The 25,576-nt window shown below is 49.0% G+C and overlaps 1 protein-coding gene across 1 annotated transcript in view; it reads left to right on the forward strand.

The window, feature by feature from the left end:
- The first annotated feature begins 539 nt into the window (after positions 1 to 539).
- The window catches only part of NDST1 (N-deacetylase and N-sulfotransferase 1), a 28,568-nt gene continuing 3,531 nt past the window's right edge, over positions 540 to 25,576 (forward strand). Inside the window, exons 1-11 of the mRNA XM_007943619.2 lie at positions 540 to 1,052; positions 6,960 to 7,454; positions 10,801 to 10,888; positions 11,985 to 12,139; positions 12,820 to 13,005; positions 14,875 to 15,003; positions 16,435 to 16,617; positions 17,808 to 17,904; positions 19,149 to 19,272; positions 22,031 to 22,205; positions 24,505 to 24,675. Coding sequence (XP_007941810.1) covers positions 540 to 1,052; positions 6,960 to 7,454; positions 10,801 to 10,888; positions 11,985 to 12,139; positions 12,820 to 13,005; positions 14,875 to 15,003; positions 16,435 to 16,617; positions 17,808 to 17,904; positions 19,149 to 19,272; positions 22,031 to 22,205; positions 24,505 to 24,675 — 2,316 coding nt within the window. The remainder of the gene's footprint in view (positions 1,053 to 6,959; positions 7,455 to 10,800; positions 10,889 to 11,984; positions 12,140 to 12,819; positions 13,006 to 14,874; positions 15,004 to 16,434; positions 16,618 to 17,807; positions 17,905 to 19,148; positions 19,273 to 22,030; positions 22,206 to 24,504; positions 24,676 to 25,576) is intronic.

Genomic DNA, 25,576 nt, shown 5'->3' on the forward strand with positions numbered 1-25,576 from the left:
GAGGCTTGGACAGATTAAGGAGTTTGCCTCAAATCATGCCACCAGCAGGTTGGGCAGCAGTACTTGAATTTGGGCCTCTTGAGGTCAGATCCTCCACCTCCTCAGCCAGCTGACCTCAGAGTCCACACCTGCAGCCTCTGACTCTCCTATTCTCCCCACAGTCTCGGCCCCGTGGGCCCCACCGAGCAAGCGGCATGCGGCACCCCTGGGCCAGCCCAGTGTCCTTCAGCCGGCTGCCCAACCCTCTCAGGAGGCCCTGACGCCCTGGGGCACTTCCACTCTGCACAGGACCACGCGGGGGTTTGCCATGGTGACATAAAGGGGCGCAGAGGAAGGAAGGAGCGCAACCAGCCTGTGGACTGCGCCCCTGGCTGGGAGGAAGGGCTGGGGGCCTGACCTCCACTCTCACTGCCCGCTGAGGGCCTCGCTTCCTGAGTCTCTGTAAATTTGTTAATTGGTAGACTCTCGTGTCTCCTGCGTGTGGCCTTGGGGTGGCCCGGGCAGGCCAGGCCTCTGGTAGCCGAGTTCGTGGGGCCAGGATGCCCACCCTGGCACGCCTCCGGAGGCTGTGTCGGCACGTGTCCCCCCAGGCTGTGCTTTTCCTGCTGTTCGTCTTCTGCCTGTTCAGCGTTTTTGTCTCGGCTTACTACCTATATGGCTGGAAGCGAGGCCTGGAGCCCTCGGCAGATGCCCCTGAGCCTGACTGTGGGGACCCACCACCAGTGGCGCCCAGCCGCCTGCTGCCACTCAAGCCTGTACAGGCAGCCACCCCTTCCCGCACAGATCCATTGGTGCTGGTGTTCGTGGAGAGCCTCTACTCACAGCTGGGCCAGGAGGTGGTGGCTATCCTGGAATCCAGCCGCTTCAAGTACCGCACAGAGATTGCTCCAGGCAAGGGTGATATGCCCACGCTCACTGACAAGGGCCGTGGCCGCTTTGCCCTCATCATCTACGAGAACATCCTCAAGTACGTCAACCTGGATGCCTGGAATCGGGAGCTGCTCGACAAGTACTGTGTGGCCTACGGCGTGGGCATCATCGGCTTCTTCAAGGTACTCAGGGGCCAGGGCCCCTCAGCAGTTAGAACTGCACCTCTGCAGTTGCTGGAGGGATACCTGAGTTTGTTCATCTGTAAAATGGGTGTAATGTTAGTGCCTGCCATACAGGTTACATGGGTCAATATAGGTAAAGTACAGGGATCACATAGTGCTTGGTGCCCAGTGAGGGCTTTGTAAGTACTAGGTCCTATTAGGAGCACATGTCATGGGGTCCAGCAGTTGCAGGTACTTGCCTAAAGCAGGCCTTGGAGATGGTACAGGGGAGGAAAGGGCATCTATCACTTGATGCCTCTAAACCTGTCATGCAGTCTCCTACAGGAGAGAGTATATACCCATTTTGCAGATAAACAAACCAAGGCTTGGGGGGTTATGTTACTTATCTGAGGCTGTGCAGCCTGTAAGTAGAGGAGTGAGATAAGAACCTAGGTTAGGCTTTGTAGCCCATGTTCCTTCTTAGCTGTGATGAGGTGTGGAGTTTATGTACCTCTCAGACCAGAGCCATTTTGTAGTGGGATAAAGAGGAGAAAGAAAGCCCAGTGGGCAGGTGACAGGCTTCACTGGACTCTGTGGGGCACCAGGAGCAGTCGGAGGGGCTGAGATCCTTGCTGAAAAGGTGTTATAAAGAATCTGTCTTTGGGAGGGGAGGCTTAGGTCAGAGAACTCTGACCTGGCAGACAAAAACAAGTACTAGTTGGGACTTGAAGTGTGCTTTTGGGGGCATCTGTTCTTTCCTTCAATGAGTATTTCAGAAGTGCTTAATATGTTTCAGGTCCTGTGTTAGGTACTGGGGATCAGAGGGGTGATCAAGGTGGACAGAGTTTCATGGAATTAACATTTCATGTATGATGTAGCAGATGGTGATAAGTGTGCAAAACAAAAGCAGGCGTGGGGCATAGAGGGTGGTGGGTGTAGGAGTTGATGCCGTTTTTTCCTCTTTGATAAAGTGACCCAAGGAGAGTGAAGGAACGAGCCATGTAGTTCTGTGGGTGAAAAGGCTCCCACACAGAAGGTACAGGGAGTGCCCAGGCCCTGGAGCAGACTCTCCTTGGTGTGAGCTGGGAGAAGTAGGAGGTGGGTCAGAGTGGCTGATGTTCGCCTGTTGTTAGGTGCCACGAGTTGTTTCTGACTCATGGCAACCCCATGTTGCAGAATAGAACTGCTGTACTCTTTATGGAAGCGGGTCTTTTTCCCACAGAGCTGCTAGGTGGGTTAGAAACTCTAACCTTTGTGTTTGCAGCCAAGCACTTAACTGTTGAGCCACCAACCAGGGCTCCATGATGTTCACTTAGGGGTGTTCATTTGTTCCCAGCCTTCCTTGGGCCACCTGTGCACTCGGCCTCAGCTCAGTGCTATGGAGGCTGATCTCATTGAGGGTGTCCTGTGTTGTATTCTTTCGTGCACACACCCAGCAGGATACTCTGCAACTAAGAGAGGTTCTGTGGGCCAAGAAAGCTGAGGCCTGAGAGGAGTCCTGCCGTAGAGTCACCTGGGTAGCTTTGTTCCCCACCGGGCTGGCTCACCAAGCATTCTGTTTCACAGCACACCCTTGGGGAAGTGCTTGCCTGGTTTATGGCTTTACAGTGGCGTAAAGTCAGAGTGTTTTTCCTTTTCTCCTGGACTCTGTACCCTTTCCTGCCGTGAACTTCAGTACGCCAGAGCCCTAGGTCTGAGAAATATCACAATGGCTGACATTTACTGATTGCTCGCTCAGTGCCATGCCCTCTCCTCCATGCTTTATGAGAATTAACCCATTTAACAGTCATAACACTCATCCTGCAAGACATATGGGTGTTATCCTGATTGAAGGGAGAAGGAAATGGAGGCAAAGAGAGGTTAAGAAATGTGCTCACAGTTACACATCTAGTAAGATTAGATCTAGGATTTGAACCTAGGCATTCTGGCTCCAGAGACCACTCTGCACTGTGTCCAGGAGCTCAAATACCATTGACTAGTAGATAGTGCATCAGAAGCCACATCTTGTGTGCAGAATTCCCAGTTTCTGGGGCCCAGGCAGTAGGCTGAGCTCACAGGCGCACTTGGTATGACTGCACTTGGACTCCATCTAGCCCCAGTTATTTGCCTGCAGAAGGTGAACTCAGTCAAGTCTTAAGTGTCAGGTCCATCGCAATTCCAGGTCTTCATACTTCATACCTTTGTGTAAGACAAGACCCCTCATTGGTTTTGAGCCTGTGATTTTTCTGTTTAAATGAGCACCCTCTGGTGGTCATTACTATATCTTTCAGCTCTTTCTGCAAGGCCTCGTTCCAACCTGTGTAATGGGCTTGCCATAGCGGTGGGTTTGTTGGCTCCAGGGATCTGGTGAGTCTCATTTTCCAGTTTCCCCTGGAGCTGGATTCCCAGGGAAGTATGACAGCATAGGCTTAAAAGTCCAAACCTTGGTTCAAATTCTGTCTCTCTTAAGTAGTGTGACCTTGGGCAGGGCACTCAGCCCCATCTGTGAAGTGGGTCATTCCCAGCACTTGCCTCATTGCGCTGTGTTGAAGATAAAACATCCGATGGAAGGCGCCAAGCCTGGTACTGGGCCTGGTACCTGGAGCCACTCAATAAAGACAGTTAGCGTAGTTTGTCATCTTCAAGTTCAGCAAATGCAGCCAATGATAGCACTTTGTCTTATTGGCTCTGACTATTGTGTGCCCCTGTGAGGTCCTTGGGGGTGGGGAACAGGTCTTACTCATTTGTAACTCCAGTTCCTGAGAAAGGGCCTAGCCCAGGACAGGTAGTAATGGTTGGATGAGGTAGAGCATTTACCGTCATGGTTTCTCCAGAGTAGTTCCTGAGGACTGAGGAACAGTAGAGATACCCACTCCCATGGAGTGAGGCCACCCCGATGGCTTAAATGGTTTGCTCTGGGTTACTAACCTAAAAGTTGGCAGTTGAAATCCACCCAGTGATGGTGCAGAAGAAAGGGTTGGTGATCTGTTTCTTAAAGAGTATAGCCCAGAAAACCCTATGGAGCATTTCTACCCTTTAACACATGGTGTCCCCGTGAGTCAGAATCAACTTGATTGCAGGAGGTTTTTTTTTTTTTTTCTCAATGTAATGAGGCCTGCAATGGGTTCAGCCTCTGTGAAGCTGAGGCTTGCTGTCCATTCCCTCTCCCTGCTGGCTTATTTCATTACTAGCTGGGGTGGGTGATCAGCAACTTGGCTTTCTCTCTTCTATGATGGCTCCCAGCTAGCAGCTGGCTGAACTGCCAGCACCTGGCGGTCAGCTCAGGGTCAGGGCTTTGAAATGGGATGCCCCTGCACCTGCAGTCCAGTGTGGCCTCCCAGGCCACAGCAAGTGATGTACAGGGCCTGAAATGTCAGTGGCCCCGGGAACCTTTGCTCTTACAGCCCAAGCAACTCCCATCCTTGACCACTGCTGGCTTAAGAGTGGTGGGCATTCTGGGGCTGGGGGAATGGCTTCTTAGAATGACACTCTGCATTGGGTCTCAACACTCAAGGGTGGCTTGGGACAAGGTGGCAAGTTAGTAGGCCTGCCTGGTGTTTGGAATCAAATCTAGACTCCCAATTGTGGTTTACAAGGCCAGGGCCCTAGAGAGCCTTTGTGGGAATTAGCAAGAAGAACTTCTGCATGAAGGAGATTAGTAAAAGGCACCCTCTGGACAGACACAGCTCTGCATGGGGGCACTAGGCTTGGCCAAAATGTCAGCCCTTACTTGCCCCATCAGTTGGGGGCCCTTGTACATGCCCACCTGACCATTTCTCCATGGTGGCCCTGTATAAGACCCTGCCTTCCCCTCCAGCCTTATTTGGTGTCCTTTGACCACTCTTGTTTGCCCCACTCTACTCATTCACCACAAGGCAACCAGATGGAGCTTTTAAAAATGCTAATTGGAATCAGTCATGCCTCTCTGTTCAAAACCCTTTGATGGAGCCTTTGATGGCTTCCTACTTCATTTAGAACCAAATCTATACTCTTCTTCAGCCCTCAGGGTCCTGTAGGTCTGGCCCCAGTCGGCTCTCTACCTCATCTTCTCCACTCACCCTCCTGAACACTGTGCTGCAGCCCCACTGGCCTTTTGGTGCTCCTTGACCATAATGAGCCCTTTCCTACTTCAGGACTTTTGCACTCACTGCTCTTTGAATGTGGCCCCCTAACCTCTTGCCTAGCTGACACTCATTCTTTAAATCTTACCTCAGAAGTCCCCTTCTCTAGGAAGCCTTCCCTGAGCCAGCAGACTGTGCCCTGGTTATCTATTCTTCTAGAACTATGACCCTTCTCTGCATAGCATGTGTCAGATTGTAGTTTTATGTGTATTCCTGTAGTTATTTGAATAATATCTCTCTTCCTTGTTTGACTTTAAGTCTGTGAGGCAAGGGGCCAGGTCTGTTCATTTTTACTATATCCTTGGCATTTAACACAGTGCCTGGCACAGTGAACAGTTGTGAAATGAACAAATGAATCTAGGATTAAACACATGTGTCAGATACTGGGGAGCTGTCTGCTTCTCTTTCATTATTTTTGAAAATCCAGTTATTTATCAAACATGTTTATTCCCAGTGTGTGTTAGGATCCAAAGGTATGAACAACATAGCTCCTGCTCTTGAGGTGGCACAGGTGATGGGAGAGAGACCCTGAACGGATCATGCAGCAGCTGAGAGAAGTGCTACAACTGAGGGTTAGACATGGTCTCAGGGAGGCCAGTGCAGAGAAGAGGGGATATGTTTTGGGTTTTGAAGGATGAGCAGGAGTTTGCCAGGCCAGCAAGACAGAATGCAGCTGGCACAAGGAAAGGATAAGTTGAACATATCCCAAAGCAATTACCTGGGCAGATGAGGGGGTCTGACACTCAGGTCCATAGGAAGAATGTGAAGGAGCCAGGATAATGAATCTTGGAAGGAGAAGAAGAGGGTGCTGTGGGCACTGTCTGCAGGTCTCTGGGGAGCTGGGCAGCAGAAGGCCCTGTGGGGAGAAGAGAAGCAGAGAGCTCACTACCACAGGCAGTGACAGTGTAGGAATGGGGAGGTTGGACTCCTGGCAGGGGTTGGCCTCTGGTTTTTAAATGCCTCAGGGGGAGCTAAGGGTTTATTGGGGGCTGGAATGGCTATAGGCATATCTTTGCTTCCCCTAGTGGATTCCTCCTCTCTATCTCTTCTCCATTGGTGTCTGTGTGAGGTTTCTCCTGAAGAAAGGGTTGTGCTGCACCAAAAGTCAGTTTGCAAGCCCCAGGCAGTAGAGCTAGTGGTTAGGTTCAACGGGCTCCAGGGCCAGACCACCTGGCTATGCACTGATCACTGAGGGCAGTACTTCTGGCACAGCCTCAGTTTCCTCACTTGTGAAGTGTGGTAACTGAGGAACCTGCCTCCTGAGGCTGATGTGAGGACTGAATGAGCGATTTAATGCTGCAGATCCCGTTCCCAGCACTTTGCCAGCATCAGCACAGATCATTCTTCCATTTACTCTTGGGCTCATTTTAAAGCAGAGGAAGCTGAGGCCCAGAATGGTTCTGTAACTTGTCCAGGGCCAGGCAGTCTCATGGCACAGTCTGTGTTCTCACCTGCTAGATTTTCTTGCAGTCATCTTGGGCAAGTTACCTAGCTGCTCTGAGCCTGTCTCATCTGGGAAATGGGGATGACAGTGATGGATGCCTCCATTGTGGGGCCACTGTGAGTACTAACCGCATTTCTGTGTGCAAAGTTCATAGAACCTGGTGCCTTGCTTTTAGGTAAGTGCATCATACTTGTTAGTATATTCTTGTAAGGAGGTAGAGGTGAGTTTGCTTGGCAGGTTAGCACAGGCCAGTAATATGGTGACCGCTCTAGGAATGTTAGTGAATATTGCTGATGTTACTATTATTGGTCCACATCTAAAACCCCATGATCCCTTGGGGCTCTAGATCTGACAGCTCTGTCCCCCTTCCCCATCCTGTTGCAGGCCAATGAGAATAGCCTGCTGAGTGCACAGCTCAAAGGCTTCCCACTGTTCCTGCATTCGAACCTGGGCCTAAAAGACTGCAGCATCAACCCCAAGTCCCCACTGCTCTACGTGACGCGGCCTAGTGAGGTGGAGAAGGGGGTGCTGCCTGGCGAGGACTGGACTGTGTTCCAGTCAAACCACTCCACATATGAGCCAGTGCTGCTGGCCAAGACACGTTCATCTGAGTCCATTCCACACCTGGGTGCGGATGCTGGCCTACATGCCGCACTGCACGCCACTGTGGTCCAGGACCTGGGCCTCCATGATGGCATCCAGCGCGTGCTGTTCGGAAACAATCTCAACTTCTGGCTGCACAAGCTGGTCTTCGTTGATGCTGTGGCCTTCCTCACGGGCAAACGCCTCTCACTGCCGCTTGACCGCTACATCTTAGTGGACATCGATGATATCTTTGTGGGCAAGGAGGGCACACGAATGAAGGTGGAGGATGTGAAGGTATGGCCTGAGTACCACATGGGTAAGGCAGGGTCTTCTAGACGTGACACCTTCATACACCTCATTGTGACTTTTGCCTTATTTCCATTAGTCTACGCTGTCAGTTACCTAATGTATGGCTCCCTCCCTAGGCTATTGTTGTTATGTGCCATAGAGTCAGACCCAACTCATAGCAACCCCTCCTTGGGTTTCCGAGGCGTATTGCTGCGAAAGCAGATTGCCCAACCTTCCTTCTGAGGAATGGCTGGTAGGTTTGAAACGCCAGCCTTCTGGGTTAGCAGTCAAGTGCCGTAGGCACTGTGCTACCAGAGCTCCTTTCCCTAGGCTAGTCGTATTTTAATTAATTATCTTATTAATAGAAAATTTCGTTTAAGATTATATTGAAAATAGAAGGGTTTTGCATCTGAGGCATAGAGAAAGAGACCCAGTTACTGAAACACATTTATAACTCAAAATGCTTATGTCAATACCAGAACTTTTACAAAACTCTTAAAACAAGAACTAGAGCTTGAAATGTACATCAGGTGTATTTCCAGTGAGGTATACATACATGAGGGCAGTGGTGGTTCAGTGGTAGATTTCTCACCTTCTTGCCGGAGACCTTGGTTCAATACCCAGCCAGTGTACCTCATGCACAGTCACCACTCGTTTTTCAGTCCAGTGGAGGCTGTGTGTTGCTAGGATGCTGAACAGGTTTCAGCAGAGCTTCCAGACAAAACAGAGTAGGAAGAAAGGCCTGGGCAATCTGTGTCCAAAAATGATCCGTGAAAACCCCATGGATCACAATGGTCTGATCCCATTGTGCATGGGGTCCATGAGTCAGGGGCCAACTTGACATATATAGATTTGGAATTGCATATGTTTAGTTCAAAAAGCATTTATCAAGCTAAATTGTATGTAAAAGCACTTTGCAAGCACCAATATTTCACACAGATGTGAATGATCACTATTAAAGAGAAAACTAAGAATTAAGGTCATTAAGCACTCTTTAAAATACAGTTGTAAACAACTCACTTATTTTGCTTAAAGTTATTTGCAGAGGAAACCACATCAGTAGTGTAAATGGAAAATCAGGATCAGTTACCATAAATAGAGGGCAACCATAACAGTAAATCCAGTGAAGACAAAACAGGGGATTAAATTCCAGAGAGAGACTGCTGTGTACTGCCCGCTTGTCCTCTCTTATATGAGATTAGCAAGTGTTAGAAACATATTAGCACTAAACCTAGACTTCTTTTTGATGTTAGTAGCAGGAGTTAAAAAGAGGCTTCTAAAAGGATGACCTTTCTCCCTGAGTAATTCAGAATTGTCCTGTCCCTGGTCCACCTGGAATCCTCTTGTCCGTTGGTGGGGGTTTGCCGGGGCCCTAGAAGGATGGCTCTGCTGTGGTTAGGCCCCTCCATGGTCAGGTGTGCTCTTCTCTTCCTTGTGCCCCCAGAGGAGGAGCAGAGGCAGTGGTGTTGGGAAGCTGGTGCTCTATGGGGTGTCAAGACCTGGTTTCTATTCCCAGTTTGACCCTTGTTGACTGGGGACTCTCGGACAAGTCCTTTCCCATCCGAGGCTCAGCTATAAAATGACAAGATGGGGTAATGAGAGATTCGCCAGCTGTTTCTTGGCACCCCAGGGGTTCCCAACAGTGGCTGCCTGGCTGGGGTGGGGAGTGAGGAGGGACAAGCAGCTAGGCCAAGCTTGGAGCCCTCCTGGCTCCCCAGCTCATCCAGCAGGGCAGTGTTGCTTTATACTATGTTTGGTGTGTGTGTTTCCTCTTGAGATTTCATTTGAAGAAAAGACCTCCCCTGCAGAAGTTTTAAGATGATCCTGCTGAGCCTTCCAGCTCTAAGGCTTCATGCAGTGCCACCATCTATTATTGAGGGGATTGCTGTTTTCTACTTACATGTACTTTCTTCCAGTGGCCCAGCCTTGTTCTGTTCTGCTGGGACACAGGTCCTCGACCACCAGACTGGGGACAAGTCCTGATGAGGCTGCCAGGCTCACTGTGTGTTCCCAGAGCCCCAAGGTTGCCCTTCTTGGTTTCTTACTTTACCTGTTTTTAAGGTAATAGCAGTCTGGAGCCATTTCTGTGGACATATAATAACAGAGGGGCCCCCCTTCCAGTGCTTAGCACTGTGCTGGCTGCACTGGGCTCCCCCAGCCCTGCTTTCATTTGCCTTCAGCATCCTTGTGAGTCAGAAAGGCAGAGCTCTTTTCCCTTTAATCTCAAGCACAGCTACATACAACTGAGCTTTTCTTTTAGAGATACGAATGTTATATCCTTAACTTGTACAGGACTGGCTGTACAGCACAATTTAAATAATGCTAAGAGCAGCTACTTCTTCAGGACTCAGGGAGTGTCAGGCTCTGTGCTCAGCCCATCTATGTCATTCTAGGTGCTCATCACAGCAGCCCGAGGGGAGAGGATCAGTATCATCCCCATTTCACAGAGGAGGTCACTGAGGCTCAGAGAGGTGAAGTAATCTGCCCAGGGCCACACAGCTGGAGCATGCCTGTCCCCCAGGCAGTGCACAGCCTTGGTAGGATGCCAGTGGTGACAGTGTTGCCCTGGCGGGCCAAGACTTTTAGTTTGCAAAACCTACTGAAATCTGGCTCTTGCAGGTTTCTTAGCAGCATTGTGAGTCATTGAGAAAAGGATTTTTTTTTTTTTTTTAAATCCTAAACCCAGAGTATAACTGAACATTTGTCTTAGAAACGTCAACATCCCTTCATTGACTTGCAAAACACTGGGTGTACTGTGCATTGGGACCTTGCGTGGCTTAGTACCCAGGGTATCTTGGGAAAAGTTATGATCCTTGGGCATCAGCCTTACAAGGAGGGGACATCCTCCATATTTGACAGATGAGCACACTGAGGCACACAGTGGCAGTGACCCCAGACACTACAGTGGTTGCCATTTTTTATTACTTACCATATGTCAGGCAGTTTTCTATCTGGTAGCTCATTTAGTTCTTCCGAGAGCCCCATGAGGGAGATCCTGTTAACCATTTTACACTTGAAGTAAACTGAGGCCTGGAGAAATGATGATGCCTTCTCAAGGACATGTAACAGAGACTGGCTGGATCTTGCTCTTTTCCTGCCAGAGATCTGGTGGAGATGACAGCTCAGGCTGGCTTTGTAGTATGTGACCTATGTAGTCACAAAGGACCCACACATAGTTCAATGGGCTGCTATCACCATCTTGAAATTCTGAATACTTTTTTAATGGAGATATTTTTATTTTGCATGGGCCCTTGCATACTCTGTAGCCAGCTGTGCAGCAGCAGGACCCTTAGTGGGCATTGCAGGGAGCTCTTGGGTTCCCCTCACCATTGTCTCCTTTTCTTTCCTCTAGGCCCTATTTGACACGCAAAATGAACTACGCACACACATCCCAAACTTCACCTTCAACCTGGGCTACTCAGGGAAATTCTTCCACACCGGTAAGTGGGTCTGGCCCTGTCCCTACTAGCAGTTTCCAGGGGCTCATAAACATCCAGACCTCAGAGCTCTATGCACTGAGGGTCAGCAGTGGGTTTACAGACCCATACTCAGAGCAGATTTGACAGCCCACAAGAACAGGCTCAGCCCTAGTTAGAGGCCATTTCAAGATAACAACAACATTGGTTTCCACTCATTCCTCCCTGAGGCTTTCAGGTTGTGCTATCCTACTTAGGATATCTTCTCCCTCTTGACTACCTTGCACCTCCTACCTTTTAAAATTATTTGTAGTTTTTCTGCTTATAAAAGAAGTTATTTGAATTTTAAGAACATTGCAGAAACATGTAGTATAGAAAGTGAAAGTGCCTTGTAATTGTACCCACCCAAGATGACTACTGTCACTTTATTTTAAGGTTGCAAGAGTCGAGGTTGTAGGCTGTGGGTTGCTTGGTTCATGCCTGCCTTCTACTTTTGGGCTCTCCTAGGTTCTTTACATGTTGCCTTTCAGGGATTGGGCAAGAGGGAGCAAACTTGAGTGGGTCACCTCAGTGCTCATTCCCTCTAGCTGCCTGACACCCAGGGCACAGTGAAGACATCCTCTCTTGAATTCCAGGCAAAACCCTATTAGTTAACAATTCTGGGGGAAATCTGTACAGTAGAGCCCCAGAGCCATGTAGGAGATGCTATGTATTCTCAACTCTTAACATATCAGATGATTGTAATGATATATATGAGATAGAAGATTAAACATTCTATGATATATAAAGATCTTCTACAAATCAGTAAGAAAAAGACAAATGACCTAATAGAAAAATAGGAAGAAGATAAGAACAGGCAAGCCAGAGACGGAAGAAACTTTTGAAATCATTGACTCTAAATCCTTCATTGCACAGATAGGGCCCTTGGGGCCCAGAGAAGAGCCAAGGACTTGATCAGGGGTACCTTAAGTCCACTCTAGACTGGAATCTAAGCCTCTGCACTAGGGCCCTGTCTGCTCCTGTTTGTAGCTCCGAGAATTCTTCTGGACCTGGGCCCAGGTTGGAGGCCTTTATGACTGGGTGGGCTGGACTGAGCTGAGCTGCCTGTGCTGGGCTTTAGGTACTGATGCTGAGGACGCTGGGGACGACCTGCTACTGTCATACGTGAAGGAGTTCTGGTGGTTTCCCCACATGTGGAGCCACATGCAGCCCCACCTTTTCCACAACCAGTCTGTGCTGGCTGAACAGATGGCCCTGAACAAGAAGTTCGCTGTCGTGAGTAAGATTCCCTACAGGGCAGAGCTGGGAGGGCCAGGGGCTGGGCTGGGCTCCAGACTGCTAGCCTCTGGCTGTTTTTGTGGTAGGTCTGACAGCTTTTTGCTCACATCTCTGTGTCAGGGCTGGGACTAGCTGCCTTATAGACACTGTCTAATTGAAGCCTCACAGAGAGCCCAAGGTATCGATAGTTGCATTTTACAGACAAAAAACTGAGTCCCACATCAGCTAAGAAGAAGACCAGCTGGGACTTAAACCCAGGTCTGGCTATTTCCTGAGCCCAAGCTTTTACCTTTAGGCTAAGGTAGGAGGCTTCTAGAAGCTGAGGAGGTACTCAGTAAGGAGGGAATAAGGCTGGGTCCTAGGCTAAACCTGGGTCCACCAGCCAACCAGAGCCAAGACAAGGCAGGAAAAGCCCCATCCTTGTCCCTCACAAGGTGCTTGAGACCTCTGTGCTAGAGGAAGGTGTGAACATTGGACTGAAAATCAGGAGTCCTGGGTTCTAGTCCTGCTCTGCCAGTCATTCTGGACTCTGGGCATAGCCCTTCCCCACCTGTACCAGGAGGGCTTGCCCTGATGTCCTAGCCTCTGGTTTCTCTCTCCCATTCTCCAAAGTGGAAACTAAGGCCCAGAGGGGAAGGAGTCCCATGCTCACCCTGCCTTGCCCCTCCTCCCCACAGGAGCACGGCATTCCCACAGACATGGGGTATGCCGTGGCACCCCACCACTCGGGCGTGTACCCTGTGCACGTGCAGCTCTATGAAGCCTGGAAGCAGGTGTGGAACATCCGTGTGACCAGCACGGAGGAGTACCCCCACCTGAAGCCAGCCCGCTATCGCCGAGGCTTCATCCACAATGGCATCATGGTGAGTGAGCCCTGGTAGCTGGGAGGCGGGGAAATGTGGGCCTGCCTATCCTGGCCTGGGTGCATACGCTGTCCTGGGCAGCTTGGCCTGAGGCTGTCCATTCAGGGAAGATGGGCTGCCAGTCTGCCTCCTTTCGTGAGTTCCTGTTTGCTTTTGTGATAAACCAGGATCAGCAGATTAGCATTCTTTAACACTGGCCCAGGTGTCTCTGCTGGGGACTTGGGACAGGCCTCTGGGTCATTCATTGGTTTGCTTATTCAGTAACTTACCTTGAACTTCTATTATGTATATGTCCCTGTTGTAGGTGCTGGGGACACAGACATGAATAAAACTGACAAAAATCCCTGTGCTTATAGACCTAACATTCTAGGGCAGGAGGCAGATAGTTGTGCTCATGAATATGTGAAGTCAGATGGTCACATGGCAATAAGTACTTTGGAGAAAAATCAAGCAGGAAGGTGAAGTGTAGGGAGTGCTGGTGGTAGAGGAGAATCTATTTAAAATAAGGTAGTAGGGAGGGCCTTCCTGGCTGCTCTGTGAGGGAAGAGCATTCAAGGCAGAGAGGATGACAAGGGCAAAGGTCCTGAGGCAGGGTTTTGCTAAGTGTATTTGAGAACAACTAGGAGGCCACTGAGGCTGTAAGAGAGGAGCATGATGAGAGCTGAGGTCAGAGGGGTGATGGGCTGGATGGACTGTGTAGGGCCGTGTTGGGCCATGGATGGACTTTAGCTTTTAGTCTGAGATAGGAAGGTTTTGAATGTCCTGATCTGATTCAGTTGTAAAAGAATCTCCATCATTCTGCCTGTTCTATGGAACAGAGGTCATAGGAGGTGACAGTGGAACTAGGGAGACCAGTTAAGAGGCCACTGCTCTGGTAACATACTGGCTAAGACACTTGCCTGCTAACCAGACGGCTGGCGGTTCAAACCCACCAGCCACTCCTTGGAAGGAAGGTTAGGCAATCCTACTTCCGTAGTGATACTGCCTCGGAAACCCAAGGAGGAGTTGCTATGAGTCGGGTTTGACTTGACGGCACATAACAACAACAGTTGTTTAGAGGAGATGGTAGTGCCTTGGGTCAGGATGTGATATGGAGATGTAATGAGATTCTGGACTTATTTTGAAGGTAGAGCCAACATGATCTGCTGATCAGATGGATGTAGGGTTTGCAAGAAAGAAGGGGGTTAAGCATGGGTCCAAGGTTTTTTAGCCTGAGCCAGTGGAAGGATGAGTTGTCATCAGCCCAGATGAGGCAGCTGTGGGGGTTTATTGGTTCTTTAATTTATTGGTTCTTTAATTCACCAACTGTATGTGAACCTCTTCAGTACTAGGCACTCCTGTAAATTCTGAGGATGAGGCAGCAACAAGACAGAGTTCCTTGCTATCTTGCAGCCCTCAGTTTTGTGAGGGGAGACAGATAAGAAGCAGATAAGCCAGTGCATGGCCAAGAGTGCTACTAGGAGAAATTCTGGGACCACCAGGAGTATCACAGAGCATGACTGGGAAAGCTGCTTTAGAGGGGGTCAGGGACCCTTGCTGGGCAAATGGATTGAGTTCCCAGAAACATTCTCACTTCCTTGTCTCTTACTCTTGGGTTTGTTCATCTTGTGCAGAGGACAGCAGTGAAGTATATAAAATGACAAAGGCCTGTGGGCTCACGGGGGAGGGGATTTGCAGGCTTCAGAGGGTCTTTCGGGGAGAGGAACTCCAAAGGTCAGGGCTGTGAGAGGAGAGGTGATGACAACAGGACACATCCTTGGGAGGCTGGCTTTCTGAGGAGGCAGCCTAGCCTTTCTCCTAAGCAAGGGTCTTCCCAGCATGGTCTGGCCCTGGAGACAACAGAGGTCCTCTCCTCTATCCCTTCCCCAGGTCCTCCCACGGCAGACCTGTGGCCTCTTCACACACACTATCTTCTACAATGAGTACCCTGGTGGCTCCAGTGAACTGGACAAGATCATCAATGGGGGCGAGCTCTTCCTCACTGTGCTCCTCAATCCTGTGAGTGCTCTACAGCCCGTGGCTGGTGTGAGATGGGGGTGCCACACCACCTGTCTGTAGCTCAGGCAGCCCTGCCTGGACTTGGGGAAAAGGGAGATGTGGGAGTAAGGGGCTGAGGATTGGGAGACCCACCTCCCAGTCCTGGCTCTGTCCATCCTCTGCTGAGTGGCCTTGGTGGAGACCCCTGAGCTTTCTTTTCTTTCACAGTCTTGTACTTTAATATAATAGCATTAACGTTTTTGCCCATGTTCTCTTTGCAGTATTTGCTCATGTTGTTGTTGTTGTTATGTGCCATCGAGTCAACCCCGACTCATAGCGACCCCTCCTTGGATTGCCAAGGCAGTATCACTACGGATGTAGATTGCCCAGCCTTCCTTCCGAGGAGTGGTGGTGGGTTTGAACTGCCAGCCTTCTGGTTAGCAGTCAAGTGCCTTAGGCACTATGCTACCAGAGCTCCTAAGCTTGCATATATATTACTAGTCACTTGAGCTTCCTGGGTCTCATTCCTTATCTATAAAACAGAAATAACATGTCATCCATGCTTGATTTGTTGTTGTTTGGTATTATTGAATTGGCTCCACCTTATAGTGACCCTGTGTACAACAGAATGAAACACTGCTCGGTCTTGTGCCAGCCTCACAATCCTTGCTATACCTGAGCCCGTTGTTGGTAGCCACTGTGTTAATCCATCTCGTTGAGGGTCTTCCCCTTTTTTTGCTAATCCTCCACTTTACCAAGCATGATGTCCTTCTCCAGGGAATGGTCCCTTCTGACAACATGACCAAAGTAGGTCAGACAAAGTCTGGCCATTCTCGTTTCCAAGGAGCATTCTGGCTGCACTTCTTCCAGGAGAGATTTGTTCATTCTTCTGGCAATCCATGGTACTTTCAGTATTCTTTGCCAACACCACAACTCAAAAGCATCAACTCTTCTTCAGTCTTCCTTATAATTGTCCAGATTTTACATGCATATGAGGCAATTGAAAAAACTGTGGCCTGAGGTAGGTACGTCTTAGTCTTAAAAGAGACATGTTTGCTCGTCAGCACTTTAAAGAGGTCTTTTGCAGCAGATCCATGCTTGAATAATATTAAATAAATATCAGATGTGTGTTGTTCCTCAGCTTTGTGGGATAACGAGTACAGGCTTCTTCTCATCCGTGCTCCCCACCCTCCAAAAAAAATACAAAACAAAACACAAATAACTCCCACGTTAGGTCAGCTTCCCATTTCTAGGATGTGATATTTGGTGGATTCATACCAGGCTATGCCTAGCCAGGGGTCACATAGTTTGGTGACAGTTCCGGTACACCTTGGACTGGTCATCAGGTGGGCCTGCAAGCTGAGGCAGGGCCAGAACGGTGAGATGTGAGGGCAAAGGTGGCTCCAGATACTAACTGGCCTCCTGCCTTCCCCTTCCCCTCCCCTGGAACAGATCAGCATCTTCATGACACACCTGTCCAACTATGGGAATGACCGCCTGGGCCTGTACACCTTCAGGCACCTGGTGCGCTTCCTACACTCCTGGACCAACCTCCGGCTGCAGACGCTGCCTCCTGTGCAACTGGCCCAGAAGTACTTCCAGATCTTCTCTGAGGAGAAGGACCCGCTCTGGCAGGTAGGTAGGGAGATAGCAGGGCAGGGTAGGCTTTGTGCCGTGGTGGAGGAATGGAATGTCTACCTGCTCACAGGCACATATTCCAGATATGGGCTCTAGGGCTTGAGACCTTTATGCCCTCACACTTGGTCTCAAATGTAACTCAAGTGCACACTTGCTCACCAGTGTGAGTATATTCCCTTGCTGCAATGCTTACATATATACACAGGTGTAAGGGCATACCTCCACATACAGTCCTACGTGCATGCCCACTCATACATAGTTTCCTAAAAAACTGTAAGAGCATGGTATAAGTTATGTGAGAAGATGATTGCCCTGCCTTGATTAGTCTCTTGGATAATCTCTGATGTCTCTTCTAACTCTAGCAGGTTCTGAGCCGTTGGAAAGGGACTGATGTAGGGTTTTGGGGCTAGTTCTTGAGGAAGCCTGCCTCTGGAAGCAGAAACTGGAATTGGTGGCAGTCTCATAGTTCAGACTGTTGTTGTTACGTGCCGTCGAGTCAGATGCGACTCATAGCGACCCCTCCTTGGGTTTCTGAGGCAGTATCACTATGGAAGTAGATTGCCCCATCTTCCTTCCGAGGAGTGGCTGGTGGGTTTGAACCGCTAGCCTTCTGGTTAGCAGTCAAGTGCCTTTAGACACTACGCTACTAGAGCTCCTATAGTTCAGACTAGGTGTCCACAAATCATAGTTCCTGGCCCAAATCTGGCCTGCGATCTGTTTTTATAAATAAAGGTTTATTGGAACACAGTCATACTTATTATTTTATGTATTATCTATGGCTGTATTTATACAATAACAGAAGAGTTGAGGAGTTGCAACAGAGACCAGATGGTACGCAAAGCCTAAGATATTTACTAACATGTTTACTAAACTTTACAGAGAAAGTTAACTGATCCTTGGCTCAGCCATAGCTGATCCAGTTAAATTCAGCCAGTGTTCATGAACACCTCTTATGTGCCAAGTCTGGGACTGGGCATTTTCCTAGTGCCTGGGAGGTGGGCCATGAGACAAACCAGAAATGGTCCCTGTCTGCAAGGTGCTCAGTGCCCTGAGGTGGGGATGTGGCAAGGACACATGTAGCTGTTATCCTTGTTAATCAGGGCTATAAGAGCCACATGTCCATGTGCAGTGGAATCCACCATTGGGTTCTTTTCCCCCCACCCATGCTGCTTTGACTATTGCTTTAGGACCCTTGTGAAGACAAGCGCCACAAAGACATCTGGTCCAAGGAGAAGACGTGTGACCGCTTCCCCAAGCTCCTCATCATTGGCCCCCAGAAAACAGGCAGGTCTTTCTACTCTTGACCCAGACTCCCCCACTTCCTGTTGTTTCAGCCACAGAATTCTGGAAACTATCTTGTCCTAGTTTCCCCAATCCCCATTAATCTGTTTCCTCTTCCCCAAAAAGTAGGTATGAAGTTAGAGTAAACATGAATTGCTTATCAGTATATAGATGGGAAGAGGGTAGAGGCTGGGATGAGAGTGGGCACAGACTTCTGTCTGTCCTGAGCCGCAGACGCAGGGAGCTGTCCCTGTGCCCTTCTGGCAGTCTCTGCATCTAGGCAGAGAAGTCCAAATCAAGTTACTCTGCAAGTCTTTTGCAGTGCCAGGCAAAACTAGTTCCATGCCAAGAGACTGTGATCAATTAGTCATGTCTGTGAGAAGCGCAGAAAAGCAGAATAATGACATAATTGCTGAATATCTGCCATCCACACAACCCTATAAGGCATGAATGGGTAGTCCTGTTTTTATAGACAAGGAACTCAAGTCTTGGAGCAGTTAAGTGACTTCTTCAAACACATTCAATTAGGAAATGGCAGCTCGGGTCTTGAACTCTGGTATCTTAGACCCCAAAGCTTATATACTGTTAATCCCCAAACTACAGTTTCTTTCTCTTCTGGGATAACTTAAATGTATGGTTTATATAACAAATAAAGTGTAGACTCACACCACAGGGAACGAATGAACTCCCTAGGACCGTGTTTGAGGAGGAAGCATGAATGAAGGCAAGACACCCAGAGGAGAGGACAGCTGAGCTAGATTTCCTGACCCTTCAAGAATTTCATGTTAACAGAACTGTAGGATCTGGAGTTCTTCTTTCTCCAGCCTTCTTCTAACTGCCAGAGAGGTCAGAGGCTGAAAGGGACCAATAGAAATCGTCTAGTTCTGGGATTGGGAGGAGACAGTATTTAATTGCATATGACCATGGAGTGAGGCTTCGGAGGCCAAGCTTTGTTTAGTGATGATGAATCCTGTGATGGATTAGTGATGTCTACAGAGGGTGTAAGCGTTGGGGTAGCCACATGCATGCCATATATTTGCCATGCTGGGTTTAATAGAATTTCTTTATTGTACAAATGAGGACACTAAGCCCCAGAGAGGAAGGGACTTACTCAGGGTCTCCCCTGGGGGCAATAGAGAGCTAAGACTAGAACTCAGGACTTCGGATTCCCTCCATATGTTGCCTCCTCTCTTCCTCTTCTTCTTGGGGGATGGGCCATGGGTCTTAGCTGCCTTCCCCTCCCGCAGGCACCACAGCCCTCTACCTGTTCCTGGGCATGCATCCGGACCTGAGCAGCAACTATCCCAGCTCTGAGACCTTTGAGGAGATCCAGTTTTTTAATGGCCATAACTATCACAAAGGCATCGACTGGTGAGTGGGCCTTTCTGTCTATAACAGGGCAGGAAGGCCATCGTGGGCCTGCCCAGGAGAAGGTCAGCAGTGGCCACAGCAGGAAGCAGCTGGCTCTTGGCTTACACACAGCTGAAGTTCCTGTAAACAGGGACAAAGTGCAGTGACCCTTGGGTTGTGGTGTTGGAGCCCTGTCACAGACAGGACACTTGATTAGGAAGCCCTTTGCCCCTTTGCATTGTCGCCTGGGGTCAGAGACTACTGGAAGTCAGAGTCCAGCCCCTCCCTTGGTTGCACAGGAACATCCTGAGTCCCAGAGGAGGAGAGGGACTTGGCCAAGGGCCTGAGAGCTGGGAACAGAGCAGGGGCTAAAATTCAAATGTCCTGACCAAGAGTTTGCCCTTTCCACTGTGTTAGGTTAATTATAGGGCAGGTGGTGTTCTTGTGGGATGGCTGCCTAGCCTTCAAAGAATTGCCTGGGGAGGTTGTTAAAATTGCTACTTCTCATCAGACCCTGTCAGCAGAAGTTACTTTAAGGTGTGGGAGACCAGCTCAGGGATGGTTTTGCTCTCTATTTTTCTAATTTGTATCTTCCTGTACTATATGACCTTTTTTACCTTATACATGTATTCCTATTATTATTTTTATGTTAGTGGGTTATCTTGGTGGAGAGATTATGGGCCTTCTGTTTGTTTTTTGGGGGGTATTTCTCTGTGTGTTATTTTCCTTGTCTTTATATTCTCTGTATCTTACCTAATACTTATCTATCATCTATCTCCCTAACATGTCCACAATCTATACTCTAAAACCCATTTTCTCCAGCTTTGTTATTGGAAGTCAGAATTTTTTGGATTTTGGAAAAGTGGTAAGATATAGTACCATATTTAGCAATACCTTCAGCAGGGCCTGGGGCAGCACCCCACTGACAAATACATTAACATGTAGCAAAACACATGAATGGTTACATTGAGTGAGACAAATAGGTCAGGTTTTGCTGCCAGCTGACTTTGCTACTAAGGGAAAAATTTTTTTGTTTTCAGACGTTTATTGATTTAGGTATTAAAAGATGAAGAATTATGGACATACAAAGGCTTTTTTTTTTTTTAATTTTTTTTTGTGATTTGGGTGAAAGTTAACAGCAAATTCACTTTCTATACAGCAGTTCACACACATGTTGTCTCATGACATTGACTACAATTTACTCCAATGCAACAGCTCCCCTCCTACTTCCCCCTAATAGTTACCTCTTCCCTGTGTCCATCCCTCCATGCAGTCCTGCCCCCTGAGCTGTCTCCCTGTGCGTAAACACCCTCTCTTTCTCCCATGATTATTCTCTCCATGGAGTGTGTTTACCTCAGGTACATGTTCAACTCATATGCCTGTCTTTTGTTTGGCTGGAAGCCACAGGTGTGGGTTCAATCCCAGACCTGAAGGGCAGCTAGGGGCCATAGTCTCAGTGGTTCCATCAGGCTCTATCAGACCAGCAAACCTGATCCTCCTTTTTTTTTTTTTTCAAAATGATTTTGAGTTTTGTTTCACATTGTTCTCCCTCTCTATCCAAGGTCTCCTACATAGTTCCCTCTCTGAGTGGTTGACAGTGGTAGCTGGGCACCATCTAGTTCTTCTGGTCTCATAGTCCTGTAGGCTGAGGATCGCATGGTGTACCAGTCTCAAGGACTAATTATTTCCATGAATCGTTGGTTTTCTTCATTCTTCTTTGCTCTGGACGAGGAGAGACCCATTGTTGCATCGAGATGGCTGCTTGCAAGGTTTTAAGATGCCAGCCCAAAGGCTATTTTTTAAAGAATATTCAGAAAAATGAGAGAGAGAGCGAGATTGCTAGGTGCTGTTCCAGAGATTTTGATTTTATGGCTGGGACTGGTGTGGAGCACAGGAATGTAACCAGCCTCCAGATGATTCTGATAAAGGGAGTCCTTGGGACCATAAGGTAGAGTAGGGATCCTGTAGTTCCCTCAGCTAGGGTGGGATGTTGGTTCTCATGAGCCCCTGGAGTTGTGCCCAATTCTGTGTGAATAAGTGTCCCTGGGAAGGTCTGAAGTGTTCTTTTAGTTTGCAGAGCGATCTTTAACCCAGAAGATCCTCAACCCAGAGATGGTCTCAGAGGACTGATGTGGACAGTCACCCTGGGTAGGATGAGGAGTGTTGTCTGGGAGACTATCCAGCTCACCCACAGCAGGCCATGGAGTGGGGACTGGGTGGCAGAAGATGACACCACCTTTTTCTTTCTCTCCTAGCCCACAGTGACAGCCCAGAAAGTACCATCCCAAGTCAGGGCTGGGACCCTGCTCTCTGGAGGCAGGCAGATGAGGACTGCCCCTCCCTTTGAGTGTGCCCTTCCTCGGGTCAGAGGTGGAGCCTCTTTGTGTCCCAGCTCGCCCCCTAGAGGCAGAGAGAGTTAGGGCTCTGTCAGTGTAAGGGTGGGGGCATGGCACTCAGCAAGGATGGGATGGTAGGATCCCAGAGTTTAGGATTGAATGACATAATTCCTTACTCCTGCCCTGAAAGCTGTATCACACCCATATGTCTTAAGATTCATTCCTTCTGACCCCAAAATCTCCCCTGAAAAGGAATGAATTTGGAAAAGGAAGACCGCCAAATGGCCATTGTTCTGAAGGAAACCCTACTAGAATTCCTTGGTTGGATGGGAGGGATATTTCCCACTTATTTTCTGAGGAAGTTCTACCCCAGCCCAACCTCTCATGCTGTATTTCTTTCTCATGAGTCTTGCTTGTGAACCCCCTCTTTGGGCTTCCTGCAGGTACATGGAGTTCTTCCCTATCCCCTCCAACACCACCTCTGATTTCTACTTTGAAAAAAGCGCCAACTACTTTGATTCAGAAGTGGCGCCCCGTCGGGCAGCTGCCCTATTGCCCAAGGCCAAGATCTTGACCATCCTCATCAACCCAGCAGACCGGGCCTATTCTTGGTACCAGGTGAGCTGGGACTGGGGTGGAGTCCCTAGGTAATGGCCGGGAGACTGTCTGCCACTCAGTTACTCACTCATTCATTCAACCAATATTTATTAAGCATCTGCTATGGGGCAGCTCTGAGTGAGGTACCTGGGCTGTAGTGTTGAGGAAGAATAGAAAGTGCCTGCCTGCACAGAGCTCCTAGCCTGGAAGGAGACAGGCAGCAATCCATGTTGGACCCTAGCCCACAGTTAACTGCCCACTTTGCCAGCTTCACCTGGGCTCCCGCCTCTGATTCTGACACCAGCGAGAGGTGGAAGCTGCCTCCACCTGGATGAAGCCTAGATTTGGCACACAGTGATCTGAGCTTGTATAGACTGTAGCCTCTACAAGTAAGGGTGGCAGTGGCAATTCAGGGCTGGACAAGACTCAGACCTGCCATTCTTAGTCGAGGTTGCAAATGCCTGATCAAATAAGGAAGTCAGAGCATACTGTGATACATGCTAGAGAGGTTGTCAGTCCTAGTCCTTCATTCTTGTATACAAGAACTAGAACTTTAATTTCTGATTTAATTCTTACTCTTAGTGCCATGCCACTGGCTTTATAGGAAACCTTAAGCTCAGACCTTTAGAGAAGGTTCCTTTCCTGCCAGCCAGTCTTCTGGGATGATGCCACAGTGAGGGTGTTGGGCGACACCTGGCCCATAGCCCCTGGTTTTACTTAGGAGGACTCCACCAGCCTGGGTGGAAAGGCCTTTCACTTGCTCCCTACCACCCTGTTCATGTGAATGCTTCACAAGGCCATTCCCTCTTGGGGGCCTTGGTATACTCCTGTTTTGCTGGCAGGCAGCAGGGCACAGATCTTCCTTGCTCTTTGGTCCTGCAGACCTCTCTTCCCCTCCTGAGCCTAGGGGTTCACCTCAAGACTGGTGGGGAAGCCACCTTCTTTCTCTGGCTTCTCTAGGACATTTTATCTCTGCACTGAAACCCTCCTCTGCTATGGGTTTTGTCTTTGGGGAAGAAAAGTCAGAAACATCTGAAGGCTACTTTTCTGCTATTCCACATGCCCCACTCCAAGGCAGTGAGGGCTGGGAAAGGAGGGGACGTATCAGTGTATAGAGAAACAGCTGTCATGGATTGAGTCAGTCTCACACTCTGTACTAATGACAGTGCTCTGCATTTTCCACATGCCACCTCATTGGAGCTTCACAGCCGTTTCCTAGGAGGCAGAGGAGGGGTTTGTGTGGCTCCTTCTGATAGATGAGAAAACCGAGACTCCACAAGTCAAGTGACTAGCTTGAGTTCATGGGGTGGTATTTTGAACCCAGGTCTTCTAAGTCTAAGACCCTGTTCTTCTGCCCATGGTCAAGGGAGTAAGGGAGATAAGAAGGGAGACTGCTCCCACCAGGAGGATCCAGGAAGGTGCTGGAAGGAGAGGGAGAAGCATGCCTCTGTCTGATGGGAGGTCAGAGGTGGAAGGCTGTGATGCTCCATTATCACACCAGCTTCCTGCCATGGGCTGTGTGTGACCCTCAGTGGTGGGAGCTATGGTGGCCTGGTGAGGGTTATCCCCTAGGGGACAGGTCCTGAGCTCTGCAATTCAAGGAATTCTGCAGGAACATTTAGAGAGCCCATCCAGTATTTCCCAAAGAGGCTATGTACCCCAGTAGCCCATAGTGTTAGGTGATTCAGATCTGCCATTTCCCCCTTTCCATTTCTTTTCCAGTCCTTCTGATTTCAGTAAAGAAGAAATTCTCAGTCTGATGCATGTCCCTTTGACTCCTTTCTAACACTGCTGAGCTCTATTTTCAGCAAAGAGGGAGGAAGCTTTGGGTTCGGTGCCAGCAGCAGACATTTACATCTGGCTGGAGTTTGAGAACATTGTTGTTTTTAATTGTATTTGTGAGTGGTTACCTTGTATTTATGACAACTGAGTCTTGTTTTCCATTCATGGAGATGATATTGAGATTTTTTCTGAAATAATAAAAGAAGAAAGGTGAGCCAACATAAAGAAAATTACATTGACAGTGGCACACATAGGTTTATGGGTATGGTAGAATTTGCAGAAAGGGTGTGTGAAAGACAACATTTGGAACCCCAGTCTAGTTAAACTCCTGTCTTACAAAGATAGGGAAGCTGGGGCTCAGAGGGACCAGTGACTTCCCTGAGGTCAAGCAGCAGTGAGGCAGAGCCCAGACTCGAACCCAGAGCTCCTGGCTCCAGTGCATGATCTCCTTGCCACCTTCCAGGCTGCTGTCCCAAGAAAGCCTCTTCAGAGCTTTGTGCCTTCCATGTGACATGCTGACCTTCTCACTTGCCTGCAGCACCAGCGAGCCCATGATGACCCTGTGGCCCTGAAGTACACCTTCCATGAGGTTATCACGGCAGGGCCTGATGCATCCTCGAAGCTGCGCACCCTGCAGAACCGCTGCCTGGTCCCTGGCTGGTATGCCACCCACATTGAGCGTTGGCTCAGTGCCTTTCATGCCAACCAGGTAACTGCCTGTCCCGTGACCCTTGGGAGGGCAGTCATAGTACTAGTTTGCAGTAGTTAGTGGAGAGCCTCGAAATATCTCAGCCGCAGTTGGAGAGATGAAACTTGAACTGTCAGAATGGAAGGATTAAAGTCACTCTCTCTGGCTGTGTTCATGGGGAAGTCTTCCAGAAGATGTTTTCCTTTCTCCCTATGTTGGAGGTTGAGGGTGGGGAAGGGAAGTCAGTCCTGTACCTCAAGGTCGAATGGAGCAGCAGCTAGGAGTGTGGGCCATGGTGTCAGAGACGTGGTGTTAGAGTCCCAGATCCATTATTTCCTCAGCTATGTCACTTGGACTTTTAATTTCTTCTAGCCTTACTTTCCTCAGTTACAGGGCCCAAAATGCCACCATTGGTGAATTAAACCTCAGGGTTTGACAGTGGCACACATAGGTGGTTTGTGGATATGGTAGAACTCTGGGCTTTAATCTGTTTTATGGCAAGGTTGATATGTTAGAATTCACCAAGTCCTTGTCTGCCATGGCAGATTCTGTAGAAGGGGACCCAGAAATCCCTGCGGTAGACAGCTGGAGGGGGCAGAAAGGAAGCAGATCACTCAAAACCTTTCAGGGAAGCCCTTGAGGGATTTAAGCAGGGGAATGATGTGTAGGCTGGGAGGCTGGAGAAAGCCCAAAAGAGGGATAGTGTAGGGATATGAAGGATTCTAGAGTTTTGGTAATATCTCAAACTCTAGGAGAGGGTGACATTGGTCAGGGGAAGTTGGTAGAGAGTGGGGCATTAGACAATAGAGACTGAGGCCTGGGGACACTTGCCATTCAAAAGTGGAAGGAGATTATTCTAGAGTGCAGAGTCCCAAATGTGTGGCCAGTTCCATCCCATGCCATGGTCACTGACCCAGCAGAT

Source organism: Orycteropus afer, unplaced genomic scaffold (genome assembly GCF_000298275.1).
Source record: "Orycteropus afer afer isolate SDZICR_OR568_19922 unplaced genomic scaffold, OryAfe1.0 scaffold00110, whole genome shotgun sequence".
Taxonomy (NCBI): domain Eukaryota; kingdom Metazoa; phylum Chordata; class Mammalia; order Tubulidentata; family Orycteropodidae; genus Orycteropus; species Orycteropus afer.